General features: G+C 31.1%; 1 protein-coding gene across 1 annotated transcript in view; it reads left to right on the forward strand.

Annotated features, from left to right (window-relative positions):
• LOC107568819 (opsin-VA-like) overlaps positions 1-13,839 on the forward strand; it is a 35,103-nt gene that overhangs the window by 8,087 nt on the left and 13,177 nt on the right. Inside the window, exons 4-5 of the mRNA XM_016254810.1 lie at positions 2,632-2,838; positions 6,241-6,267. Of these exons, the coding sequence (XP_016110296.1) occupies positions 2,632-2,838; positions 6,241-6,267 (234 nt within the window). The remainder of the gene's footprint in view (positions 1-2,631; positions 2,839-6,240; positions 6,268-13,839) is intronic.

Consider the following 13,839-nt stretch of genomic DNA (forward strand, 5'->3'; position numbering starts at 1 on the left):
CTGTTGATAATTCTAATAATAAATCAGCATATTAGATTGATTTCTGAAGATCATGTGACACTTTATACTGGAGTAATGATGATGGAAATACAGCTGCGCATCACAGAAATACATTAAAGTTTAATCTACATTAAAATAGGAAAACGTTATTTTACATCATAATAATATTTCATAATATAATTTTTTTCCTGTATTTTTGATCAAATAAATGCAGCCTTGATGAAGCTTTAATTTCTTTAAAAAAAAAAGAAAGAATAAAAATGTACTGACCCCAAACTTTTTGAACTGTAGTGTATATTGTTAGAAAATATTTCTATTTTAAATAAATGCTCTTCTTTTTAACTTTTTATTCATCAAAAAATCCTGAAAAAAAGTATCACAGGTTCCAAAAAAGCACTGATAATAAATCGGCATATTATACTGATTTCTGAAGATCATGTGACACTGAAGACTGGAGGAATGATGCTGAAAATACAGCTGCGCATCACAGAAATACATTACAGTTTAATCTACATTAAAATAGGAAAACGTTATTTTACATCATAATAATATTTCATAATATAATTTTTTTCCTGTATTTTTTATCAAATAAATGCAGCCTTGATGAGCATAATTTGAAACTCCTGTAAAAACATTAGAAATCGTTCTTATCCCAAACTTTTGACCTGTAGTGTATATATAAACAAAAATACTACAAATGACAATGAACGAACACAGCGAACTTACTAAAACTTTAAATAAAATGAAAATTATGTAAAATATGAATAATCGTAAAACTAGAATCATATCTCAAAAACACAAGCACACCTACAGATTTAGTGCTGATCACAGTTTATACTGAGAAATTAGACTGAAAAGCAATGAGTAATACAATTTGTAGAATTTAGTGCCTTGGTGTTTTACCAATTAGTGCTGGACATATTAATACACTGTACTTTTTTAAACTTGTAAATAACCCAATGATTATTTGCATACATTTACAAGAAAATACTTTCAGTCTTTCCACTTCAAAATTATTATTTTGGTAACACTTTATTTTGATTGTCCACTTTAGACATTCTACTAACAGTAAGTCACTTTGCAACTACATGTCAACTAGCAGTCATTAGAGTATTAATAGACTGTCTGCTTAATATCTTCTAACACTGAATTTTGAGTCCACAACATGCAACATACTGACTATGAGAAACTTTGCAAGTATATGTCAGCTTATTCTACTAACCCTAAACCTAACCTAACAGTCTACTCTGAGAGTTGGTAGACATGTAGTTGCAAATTAATGAGAATTAGTTGACATGTAGTTACTTATAGTTAGTAGAATGTCTAAAATGGACTATCAAAATAGAAGATTTTAGATATTTTGGCTGAAAACAAGACAAAAAATCGAAGTAAGAAAAGCATTTTTTTGCAGTGTAAAACATTTTATTCCTAAAAAAACTTTATCTGTTTGCATCTGTATTTCAATTTCAAACCATACGTTTAAAGAGTTTTTTCCCCTCCATTTCAGCGGCACTTACAAACGTTTTATTCCTATCTATATTCTGAAGGATTTTACTGAGGGGTTTGTACATATATCATTTGCATGGTTTTATTTTTGCACTTTATAATATTTTCTTATTTACTGTATGTAACATTCCTAAAACGTTATCTATTTGTGACTGTGTATTTCACATACAATACCATTTTTTAAAGGCTATGAGTTTTTTCTCCACTTCAGTAACAGTTACATACACCAAATTTTACAGTTTTATTCCTATCTATATTCTGAAGGTTTTTATAGAAGGGTTTGTTCATATATAATTTGCCTGGTTTTATTTTTACACTTTATCTATTTGTGTATTTCAATTCCAATCCACATCCTTAAAAGCCGTTTTCTAAAAATGAGTTTGTTTCTCCACTTCAGCAGCACTTACAAAGACCAAAATGTACTGTTTTATTCTTATCTATATTCTGAAGGTTTTTGTAGAGGGGTTTGTTCATAGCATTTGTCTGGTTTATATAACAGTACTAAAACTTTTTATTTCCGACTGTAGATTTCAATTCCATAATTTCCATTCCATATCTTTAAATGTTTTTTTCTCCAGTTCAGCAGCACTTTCATACACCAAACTTTACAGTTTTATTCCCTTCTATATTCTGAAGATTTTTACTGAGGGGTTTGTTCATACATAATTCACAACGATTTATACAACATTTTATTCCTAAAAACATGATGAAAATTACTTTTTTCTCTCTGATGATAGTATTTTATGATTTATGGAGTAACAAACAAAAAGAGAAATCAAATGCCCCCTCTGTAAAAACCTTGAGCTCTCATGTCAACAAAATCAAAAGAATTTTTAACCTGGCTTTTGAATGTACTGTGATGAATCAAATAGGCAACGCATGTTGATATATATTAGTTAACATTTTACTCTATTTACCTGTGTTGTCTTGCCTTATAATTTGTTGTAATACATATTGGGACCAAAAAACATATTTCCTTAAGGAAATTACTTACAAATTTAGCCATGCTGAACCCTAATCTTGAGTTTATGAACTTGTGGAGATGTTCAATGGAGGTCAAATTCATTTCTAGCTCAGAGTTGAAGGAATAATCCATTGCATTTGTCTTCCCTGTGATCTCCTCAGTTCAGAAAGTGTGTGGTTCAGCTCTTGAGCTGCAGTGACGTCACCGTCATCGAGAGGAACATCAACCAGACCACTGAGCGCGCAGGCATGACCAATGAGAGCAACACAGGAGAGATGTCCGCCATCGCTGGAACCGTCCCACCTAAAACAGAAGAGCATCCCAATGAACGCAGCTCCTGCGCCCAAATTCCCATTCCTGAGAACAAAGTATGTCCGATGTGAAGACACGCGTCAACACCTTTGTTTGTCACTCAATGCATATTTTCTTTTGAATGCTGGCATCAAACTTTAGTCTAAAAATCATTGATCCAGCATTAAATTCTGCAGCTTGTGCGCTGAAAAAACGCTGAAACATGCAGTGTTGGGGATGAAACTACTCTCATAATTCACTACAAAAACAAGAAGGTGGTTAAAGAGCGACATATTTTAAAATGTAATTTGCATTTATTTGAAAGCTTTATTTAGCAACAATTTCACAAATATGGATGCAAAAAATAAAAAGAGAGATTAATTTGCAATACAGGCCTTTATGTATAATGCATTATACAGGTATTTATAATGTATTGTAATGCATTAAATATTTTCATAAATAATTGTAACCAAAGTTAAAAATGCATTATATTTGCATGATTGCTTGTTATAGCTGAAATTGGTTGTTTGTCATGTGTTTTAATGCATTATACTTTTTAAAGGTGTAACATTGAGAAGATATATATATATATAACTGTTAGTATTATATTATATTATTATGTAAGTATTATAATTGTGGTTACAATTATTCATGATGTCATTACAAGTTGCATTAAAAAGCATAATTAATCCATGCTTTTATAAAGCAAATATAAAAAATATATTTGTGACTTTTTATCTCACAATTTGGACTTTTCTTCTCAGAATTGCATGTTTATGGCTCACAATATTGATTTTTCTCTCTCTCTGAATTCTGAATTTGCATTTTGAACTTTTTTGTGTTTCCAAAATGCAATAAAAATATAAAAAAGTTAGTTGTGACATACTTTTATAATCCATTATATAAAGGCTTCAAATAAGGTGTTACCACTAATACCATCCTGAAACTATCCTTGCTCTAAAAGTACTATGGCAATATCATGGTACAGTGATATCACAGTATGTCAATATGTGACCCTGCAGCACAAAAGCAGTCATAAGCAGCACAGGTATATTTGTAGCAATAGCCAACAATACATTGTATGGGTCAAAATGATAAATTTTTCTTTTATGCCAAAAATCATTACATGATATTTACGTGGAACCCCAAATAACTGCAAAGAATTCAATGGAAGAATGATATGAACACAAATGTTTAAATGCAGTAAACCTACTGTATGTGGTCTAAAATACGGCATTTTTTAACAGCTGGACTACTGGAAAAAGCATTTATATTCAGTTACTGCCCAACACGGCATAAATTATTCCTGATTGTTGATTGTTGATCATCAGTTATACTGAACTTTTAGGCTTCTTCACTGCAACATTTGCACAATTATTAAAGAAATCAACAGAATGCAAATCAGTCAGGCACTTAACACAAGATTACATGTGTATTTTCAAAATGAAGGGAATAAGTCAACATGCAAACAGACAAACAAGCCAAAATTACAAGTGCCCTTCAGTGTGGCAACCGCTGGCGGCCAAACTCAGAGATTCTGCCAACGGTTATGTAATGCTCTACTTTTGAAAGTATGTCCCCGACATCTCCTGCACTGTTATCTTTATCCTGAAAGTTACTGGCATATTTCACTGTATCTTATGCATTATATGTTTATTGTATGCGCTGATCTCTGCCAGAAAAACACACACACAAGCTCTGATGATGCAGCTTTCTCGACAACTGAATGTGTTTTTATTTTTTTCCTTTATGAAAGGAAAATCAAAACTCAGATTTTTGAGTTCAGATCATCTGCCAGAACTCTGTTTCAGTTCAGCTGTTTGCACTTTTTAATTTTTAATTTTTATTTTTTTATAAATTAACACTTATTTATCAAGGATGCATTAAATTGGTCAAAAGTGACAATAAAGGCATTTATAATGCCACAAAAATTTATATTTGAAATAAATGCTGTTCTTTTGAACTTTCTATTCATCTGTGAATCCTGAAAAATAAAATGCATCAGTTTCCACAAAAATATTGTGCAGCACGACTGTTTTCAACATTGATAATACTCAGAAATGTTTCTCGAGCAGCAGATCAGCATATTATACTGATTTCTGAAGATCATGTGACACTGAAGACTGGAGGAATGATGCTGAAAATACAGCTGCGCATCACAGAAATATATTACAGTTTAACAGATATTCACATAGAAAACAGCTGTTTTAAATTAAAATAATATTTTACAATTTTTACTGTATTTTTTACCAAATAATAGCAGCCTCGGTGAGCGGAAGAGACTTTTCAAAAACATTTTTAAAAAATCTTACTGACCCCAAACTTTTGAAAGTTTGATTTAATGAGAATAATTTTGCCACTGCCAATTCATTTACATTTAGTCATTTAGCAGACGCTTTTATCCAAAGCGACTTACAAATGAGGACAACAGAAGCAATCAAAATCAACAAAAGAGCAACAATATGTAAGTGCAAATTACAAGTCTCGGTTTCACCATGACTGCCCTAGTAACCACCCTGAGTACCCTAGCAACGGCCCTACCAACAATCCTGGGTACCCTAGCAACCGCCCTAGCAACCACTCAGAGTACCCTAGCAAACGCATAGCAACACCCTAGCAATCACCCCGGGTACCTTAGCAACCGCATAGCAGCACCCTAGCAACCACCCTGGGTACCCTAGCAACTGCATAGCAATACCTTAGAAACCAGCCAGAACACCCTAGCAACTGCATAGACAGTTTCAAATTCAGTTGTTTTCATGAGTGAACTGGGCTGTACGTATAATGTATTTGTCACTCATTTAACTACTGCAGCATCGACTCTCCCGCTGACTGACGAACACACTAAACCCATTGAGAACTAGGACACTTGCACGCACCGTCGTCACCAAAGAGTGCTGAAACCATCAATCAGATGTCTAAATCTGGTGTCTACATCACAGAGATTGATTCGCTAAGGTTAGCGTGATGCATCAGTCCAACATCAAAATGCATCAGTCCAAAATGCATCAGTCCAACATTAAGAGGAGTTTCTTCACCAACTCAGTTCTGGCTTTTAATTTACATATAAACACAACTGTTTACATGGAGACAGTCTACAGATCCAATATTAGCACCTGCATAAGACAGAGCAATAACATTACACGTAGCATTAAATCTGGGCTTTACAGTAATTCAGATGATCATTGAAAGAAATGAAAGAGGCACCAAAAATGGAATTGCAAAAATAATGAGGTTTCCAAACATACGGATGCATGCAGAAGTCAGGCATTATTATGACGCTTCTGCCTTATTTTCTTGCGGTCATCTTGACATGAGTGTTATCTTGAGAAGACAGAATGATAATACTGTGAGGTTAAATTCGGGTTGGTGTCGTGGATCAGATATAAAGAGGGTCACTGAGGTTTATTGAGGTCTGAGGTCTTACACTCAAAGCACAACGGATGAACCGACTGTATTTTGTGTGTTATTTCTTCCAGATTCACTCTAGCATGATCCGGGTCTCTGTCAGCGATGCGTTTCTGTTTTCTGTCATGATGAACTCTCTCGAGTCGTGTTTAAGATTCACTGTTATATGTTCTGCTTGCATGTTGTGAATCAAAAAATCTGTGTATTTCAGTAAACTGTTTTCCAGCGCACCCGCCGTCCATGTAAGATCTTTCTGTTGCATCAACAAGAAATTAAAATCTTATTTTGTTAATTAATGTTTCTGGTCTTGTGATTCAGCTTAAACCAAATGAATGCATTTTATGAGTTTGAGTTTTCAAACATGCATTAAATACTGCATTCTGTGTCTGATACTGTAGGGTGGGATTTACACAAATGGAAGTTTAATTTTCACCACAAAATTATTTTTTATTTTTTTTAAATGTAGTTGTGACATTTCATTTACAGTTTAGACTTTTTTTCTCAGCATTGTGAGGTTACATCATACAATTCAGATTTTTCTTAGAATTGGAGTTTATATCTCAAATTACCTTTTTTTTTGTTTCTTTTTTTGGAACAAATAAGGCAATTGCAAGTTTTTATCTAACATTATTGACTTTTCCCTCAGAATTTTACATCTTGCAATTCTATTTAAAACAGATAAAAAGTGATTTTTCTTAGAATTGGAGTTTATATCTCAAATTACCTTTTTTTTGTTTCTTTTTTTGGAACAAATAAGGCAATTGCAAGTTTTTATCTAACATTATTGACTTTTCCCTCAGAATTTTACATCTTGCAATTCTATTTAAAACAGATAAAAAGATAAGTGCAACTTTTTAATCTCACAATTCTTTTTTTTTGAGTGTATATCTCACAATTTTAATGAATAAACTCGGTTACACTTTATTTCGATAGTCCACTTTCGACATTCTATTAACTACAAGTAACTTTGTAACTACATGTCAACTACATGTCAACTACATGTCAACTACATGTCAACTACATGTCAACTACATGTCAACTACATGTCAACTACATGTCAACTACATGTCAACTACATGTCAACTACATGTCAACTACATGTCAACTACATGTCAACTACATGTCAACTACATGTCAACTACATGTCAACTACATGTCAACTACATGTCAACTACATGTCAACTACATGTCAACTACATGTCAACTACATGTCAACTACATGTCAACTACATGTCAACTACATGTCAACTACTTCGCATTAATTTGCAACTACATGTCTACTAACTCAGAGTAGACTGTTAGGGTAGGTTTAGGGTTAGTAAAATAAGTTGACAAAGAAAGTGTTAGAAGATATTAAGCAGACAGTCTATTAATACTCTACTATTGAGTTGACATGTTACACGCTAGTTGACATGTAGTTGCAAAGTTACTTACTGTTAGTAGAATGTCTAAAGTGGACTATCGAAATAAAGTGTTACCATAAACTCAAATGCGAGCTAACATCTTCCAATTATGAGTTTCTATCTTGCACTTTAGATTTTTCTTCTCAGAATAGTGAGTTCACATCTTGCCATTTTCTTCCTATTTTCTCTGAATTTTGAGTTTATGTCTCGCAGTTTTGGCTTTATTTTAATACATCTTGGAATTCTAAGTTTACATTTTGCAATTGTGTTTTTTTTAATAAAAATATAAAATATTAAAAATAATAATACAAATCTAAAAAAACGTAATTGTGACATTTTAGCTCACAATTCTGACTTATTTTCTCCCAGTTGCAAGCTGACTGTTTTCTTCAAATTCTTTTCCTTGGAATTCTAACTTTATATTTTGCAGTGCACTTTTTTTTTTTTAATCAAAATTACATCTAACAATTCTGTTAAAAAATTAAATGAAATTAATTGCAACTTTTTAATCTCACAATTTGGATTTTTTTCTTGGAATTGCGAGTTTTCATCTCACAATCTTAAATTGTAAACTCTCAAGTGTGAGTTAACATGCAATTCTGACCATTTCTTGCAATTGTTTTTCTCAGAATTGAGAGATTTAAACTGAGAGAGAAAAAAAATCTGAACTGAGATAAAAGTAGCTTTTTAATTTTTTTTCATGGTAGAAATAAGCTTCCGTCCTGTATATATGTGACGTGATCAGCTGAGGTAACTCTCAAGGGCTGATGTGAGTCTGTATCTGCATCATGATGGCAGAACCAGCGGCTCTGTCCTCTTTACCCCGTGCCGTGACTCTTCTCCAGACCACACTGAATAAAACACACTCACCCGCCGGGACGATGCGCTCGCACAGGACGATGATAAATTACACCAGCAGCCAATTCCAGACACTCCACCGTCTCTCAGACCTGAATAAGGAGAGAACCGGAGTGAGATGATAGTTTGCAGACGGTGATTAATTCAAAGTGTAATTTACATGTTTATATAGAGTGCAGCACTTACAGAACTCATTTTGATTTATCAGGCTGAGGAAACAGAAACGCACACCTTCAGGATGATGAATTGGCCGCTGGAGTGCTTACAGTTGTGTTCAGTCAGAGAGAGAGAGAGAGGGTTCAAAGCACTTGCTTCAGTGTTTCTTATGCTCTCAGGCCTGTTTCTGGGCAGCAGGAAAAATTAAAGTTACATGCAATTAATAAAATGCAAAAACCTTATACTCATGCATATTTACAATATGATGATATATAATGCATGTAACAAATAATATTATATGCATACAGTAAAATGCTAAACCCTTTATACTTGTGCATATTTATAATATAATGACTTCTCAACTTTTGCGTGTAACAAATAATGTAACATGCAAATATTAAAATGCAAAAACTTTATACTCATGCACATTTACAATATACTGTAAAAACTTATCAACTTTTGCATGTAACAAATAATGTTATACGCAAATATTCAAATAAAAAAACCTTCTACTTGTGCATACATACAAAATCAGTCTAATTCAAGCTTTGCAAATAATGTAACATGCAAATAATAAAACACAAAAAATTGTTAAACTTATCTAAGACTTATCAACTTTTGCATGTAACAAATATTGTTATTTGCAAAAATAAAATGCAAAAACCTTATACTCACACATATATAAGATAGTCTTATTCAAATCTAGCATTTAACAAATAGCGTTACATGCATATAATAAAATGAAAAACCATTTTAACTTGTGCATATTTAAACATAAAGATCAACTTTTGCATGTAACTAATGTAAAACGCAAAAAAATAAAACACAAAAACTTTTTTACTCATGTATTTACAATGCAGACTTCTCTATTTTTGCATGTACACGCAAATCATAAAATGAAAAACCCTTTACACTCGTGCATATTTCCGATATAAATACTTATCAGCTTTTGCATGTAACAAATAATGTAACATGCAAATAATAACATGCAAAACCCTTTGCACGGATCTACAATTTAAAGACTTGTCAACTTTTGCATGTAACATATATCACATGCAAATAATAACATTCAGAACCCTTAATACTCATGCATATTTACAGTATATAGACTTGTCAACTTTTGCATGTAACATATGTAAAAACATTGTAAAAATGCATCAACTTTTTCATGTAACAAATAATGTTATGTGCAAATAATAAAATGCAAAAACCTTTAGACTGATGCATATTTACAAAAACTCTTGCGGTATCTGTTGTTGCTGATGTCAGGGTCACGAGTGATTTAGCAGAAGCTTGTCAAATCAGACGGATGAAGCATGAACAGGTTGTGTGATACAGCTCTGACAGCTCAACACTGACAGCACTGATAAACCTGCGTTTGTTTGGTGATGCTGTAATTGAAACATTGAAATTCATGAGACATTTACAAACCAAATTCATCAAATTGTCATCTTAATATTTGTGCATGTTATTCACATTATTTGTAAATGACAAAGTTTGATTTGCATGACGTTTAGTCTGATAAATGGACATAAATACATACTTATATACATATACATATACACACACACACACATATATATAGCTTTGTATATATATATTTTTTCTGTTCACATTTTGCATTTTTGTCAAAATCAAAAAGATTTAAATCATTTTGTTGTTTTTTTTGACATTTTTGTAGTATTTATTCAAGTCACATAATTTCAGTTTATAGTTTTTGTTAGTTTATATTTTTATAAATACATATTTTGTTTCTACGTTATTTTTAGTTAAAAGTTCTAAAAACTGTTGATATTTGTCATTTTTATTATTTATTATTTTATTTCTATATGGTATACATTATTTTTTACTTCATTATATTTAATTTACATTATTGTTATAGTTGTATTATATCTTTTTGGCAATATTTCACATTTTTTATAATGTATATATATATATTTTTTGTTTTGACTATTGTAAAGTTATATTTTCAGCTAACTGAAAAGAGAAATGCCTTGAAATAAATAAATAATAAATAAATAAATATTGTAGTAAAAAATGTTATGGTTTGTATGCATTTTTCATTTTCTCAATTTAGTTGAACTTTATGTCCTAAAATAAAATAGTTTAAAAAAACACATTCTAAAAACATCAAAAAGACAGAAAACAAAGATTTCTAAATTACTAAAACTACAACTAAACTTAAAATGGAAAATATATAAAAAAAATTCAAACACTGCTAAAAACGATAATATCTCAATTACAGTAAAATAACGCTGAAGACTAGTGTTCTCCAGCTGATTATCATTGTGGCCTAATCAAGCTTTTCTGATTCTGATAGCATCACAGAAATGATAGCGGATGCTGTCAGTGTGACTCTGAAAGTGTCTCTGTTGTTGTTGGTCTTGTTAATAATCAAAATAAATAAATATGGAGCTGTACATCAGCGGCCTCATGAATCACAGAGATGAAGAGCACATCATCATCATCCTCCTTCCTAAACATTTTGGGTTTACATTTTAATTTTAAACTATACCAAAAGGATAATAAGAATAATGATCTGTCTTCATTACAGTAATTGATTTCTCTAAATGACGTGCTGTTTTAATGAAATATAAAAATATTAAAAAGTATCAATATTGTGCAGCATGACTGTTTTCAACATTGATAATAATAATGTTTCTCGAGCAGCAGATCAGCATATTATACTGATTTCTGAAGATCATGTGACACTGAAGACTGGAGTAATGATGCTGAAAATACAGCTGCGCATCACAGAAATACATTACAGTTTAACAGAGATTCACATAGAAAACAGCTGTTTTACATTAGAATAATATTTCACATTTTTTACTCTATTTTTGATCAAATAAAAGCAGCCTCGGTGAACCGAGGAGACATTTTCATATTTGGGTGAACTATTGCTTTAAGCAGACTTAATAATAATCATTGTCTATTTTTGATCAAATAAAAGCAGCCTCGGTGAACCGAGGAGACATTTCATATTTGGGTGAACTATTGCTTTAAGCAGACTTAATAATAATCATTGTATTGATGTCACACTTCATACTAACCACAAGCCAAATCTGTTAAGCGTAGAAACAGCAAACGCGGTAAAACTGCACGGTGTTCTGGTCTCTGGAGAGCGCTTTGCATCTTCTTAACATATAATTGGTTTTAACTATGTACTAAACAAAAATAATACTATATTTGGTAACTAATACAGTATATATGTACATATGCATGTGTGTGTTTATTTATTTATTCATTCATCCATTCTGCACTGTTAATGTTAACAAAACAAAAATGTATTTAACAACTGTTTGTAATTAGACTGTGTGTTTCTGTGAGTTTCTGTTACTTTTCACCTCAGAAATAAATGCTTCGAACATTCAAGTTCAAGTTCAAAGTGGTCAGACAGACAAATCAGATCTTTGTGATGTACTCATATACCACTATATACAAAATAAATAATAAAAAAAGAAAAAGGAGTAAATACCTGAATAAATAAATATATATTGGAATATTAAAATAAATAAAAAAATCAGAGTAAAATTCAAATTTGTTGCCATGTCTGGTACAGTATTGCCAAAGCAATGTCAATAAAATAAAAAAAAAAATAAAAAAATAAAATATAACTCATTCCAAATGTAGTGACATCCTGCAGTCCTGCGATTTTTGGTGACAGTACTGTCATGGTTTTTAGATTTGTATATAATAACTTGTGGCAGAAACATTTACAGTTATGCAGATGTGAAACTACAGTGAACCTGGAGCATTTTGTTCACGATAAAAAAAAAAAAAAAAAAAAAAAAAAAAAAAAAAAAAAAAAAAAAAAAAAAAAAAAAAATAATAATAATAATTTAAATTAATTTAATTTAAATAAAATAAAATAAAATAAAATAAAAACATGCTTTTGTTCTCAAATCAGCTCCTCTGCCGTGCTGAAATACATCCATTCAGGCAAAAGAAACATTATTCTAAAGGCAGCAGAAGTTCTGCACCAGTAAACATAAAGTGAGCAGGTCGCTTAGCACTGCATTGAGCTGTAGTTTCAGGCTGTTCTTGTCTTTTAATTTGCTCTGTTTGTTGCAAATTACAAAAGTTTCACGCTTGATTAAAGCCACTAAAGCGGCAGAATCACTGCTGTTCAATTACATCAGCAGCAGCTCGGACTAAAGCGCTACATTTCACACCACAGTCATTATATTTGAATGCTGGGCATAAAATTAGTTTCACTGTAATGGCATCAGCCACAATTGGGTTTTTTTATGCTTTTGGTGTAAAATCTACACATGTCTAGACTTCCATTACTGTTATTCTCAAACTAGAATAATCTGTCCTCATATATCGGATCTTTCCCTGGGATCTCATTTTAAGACTCTGGTTTGTAGCTGTAATGAATCTCCTCCGTGTTGTTGTGTCAGACTGATGCTGGCTGTTGTTTTAACTGTAAATCTTTTGTATTCTATATAAATAAACTCTGACTGATTTGCATTATCAGCACTGTGCTTAACTCATTATTCTGGTCGCAGGTAGATAGACATTTGTGTCAGTGTCTGTAAATCCAGTTTCTCTAAAAAAAATCCAGTTTTGATGCTTGAACCTGCTGATAAATAAATAAATAAATACATGCATATATTCATACATGTATGTATGTTTGTATGTACAGATTCATTTAATTATTTCCTACCCCAGTTAAAAAAACTAACAAAAAAAGCCCTTCCAAAAATATTGAAGTGCATTTAACAACTATATTTATTTACATGGTGTACAGTAATCAATTTCACACAATAAATATTAAATGATTCATGTTTCACTCTTTATTCGGAGTACTCTAATTTTAAAAACGATTCCAGTTGCTTACCGATTCTTTCAGGCAGTGTAAGTATATAAGTGGTCTCAAACAACATACTAAACAAAAATATTGAACAAAAAACAATCAACATTTCTTACTTTCTTACTCCAAAAAGGTAATAATAACAACAACAAAAAAAGTACATTAAAAAAAATTTACAAACAAATTTAAAATAATTAAAAAATAAAATAAAATTCAATAAAATTCAATCAAAATAAAATTAAATCAAATGAAATTCAATAAAATTCAATAAAATGAAATTCAATAAAATTCAATAAAATGAAATTCAATGAAATTCAATAAAATTCAATCAAATAAAATTCAATAAAATTCAATAAAATTCAATAAAATAAAATTCAATAAAATCAAATTCAATAAAATCAAATTCAATAAAATCAAATTCAATAAAATTCAAT

Source organism: Sinocyclocheilus grahami, unplaced genomic scaffold (assembly GCF_001515645.1).
Source record: "Sinocyclocheilus grahami isolate Dianchi unplaced genomic scaffold, SAMN03320097.WGS_v1.1 scaffold1284.1, whole genome shotgun sequence".
Taxonomy (NCBI): domain Eukaryota; kingdom Metazoa; phylum Chordata; class Actinopteri; order Cypriniformes; family Cyprinidae; genus Sinocyclocheilus; species Sinocyclocheilus grahami.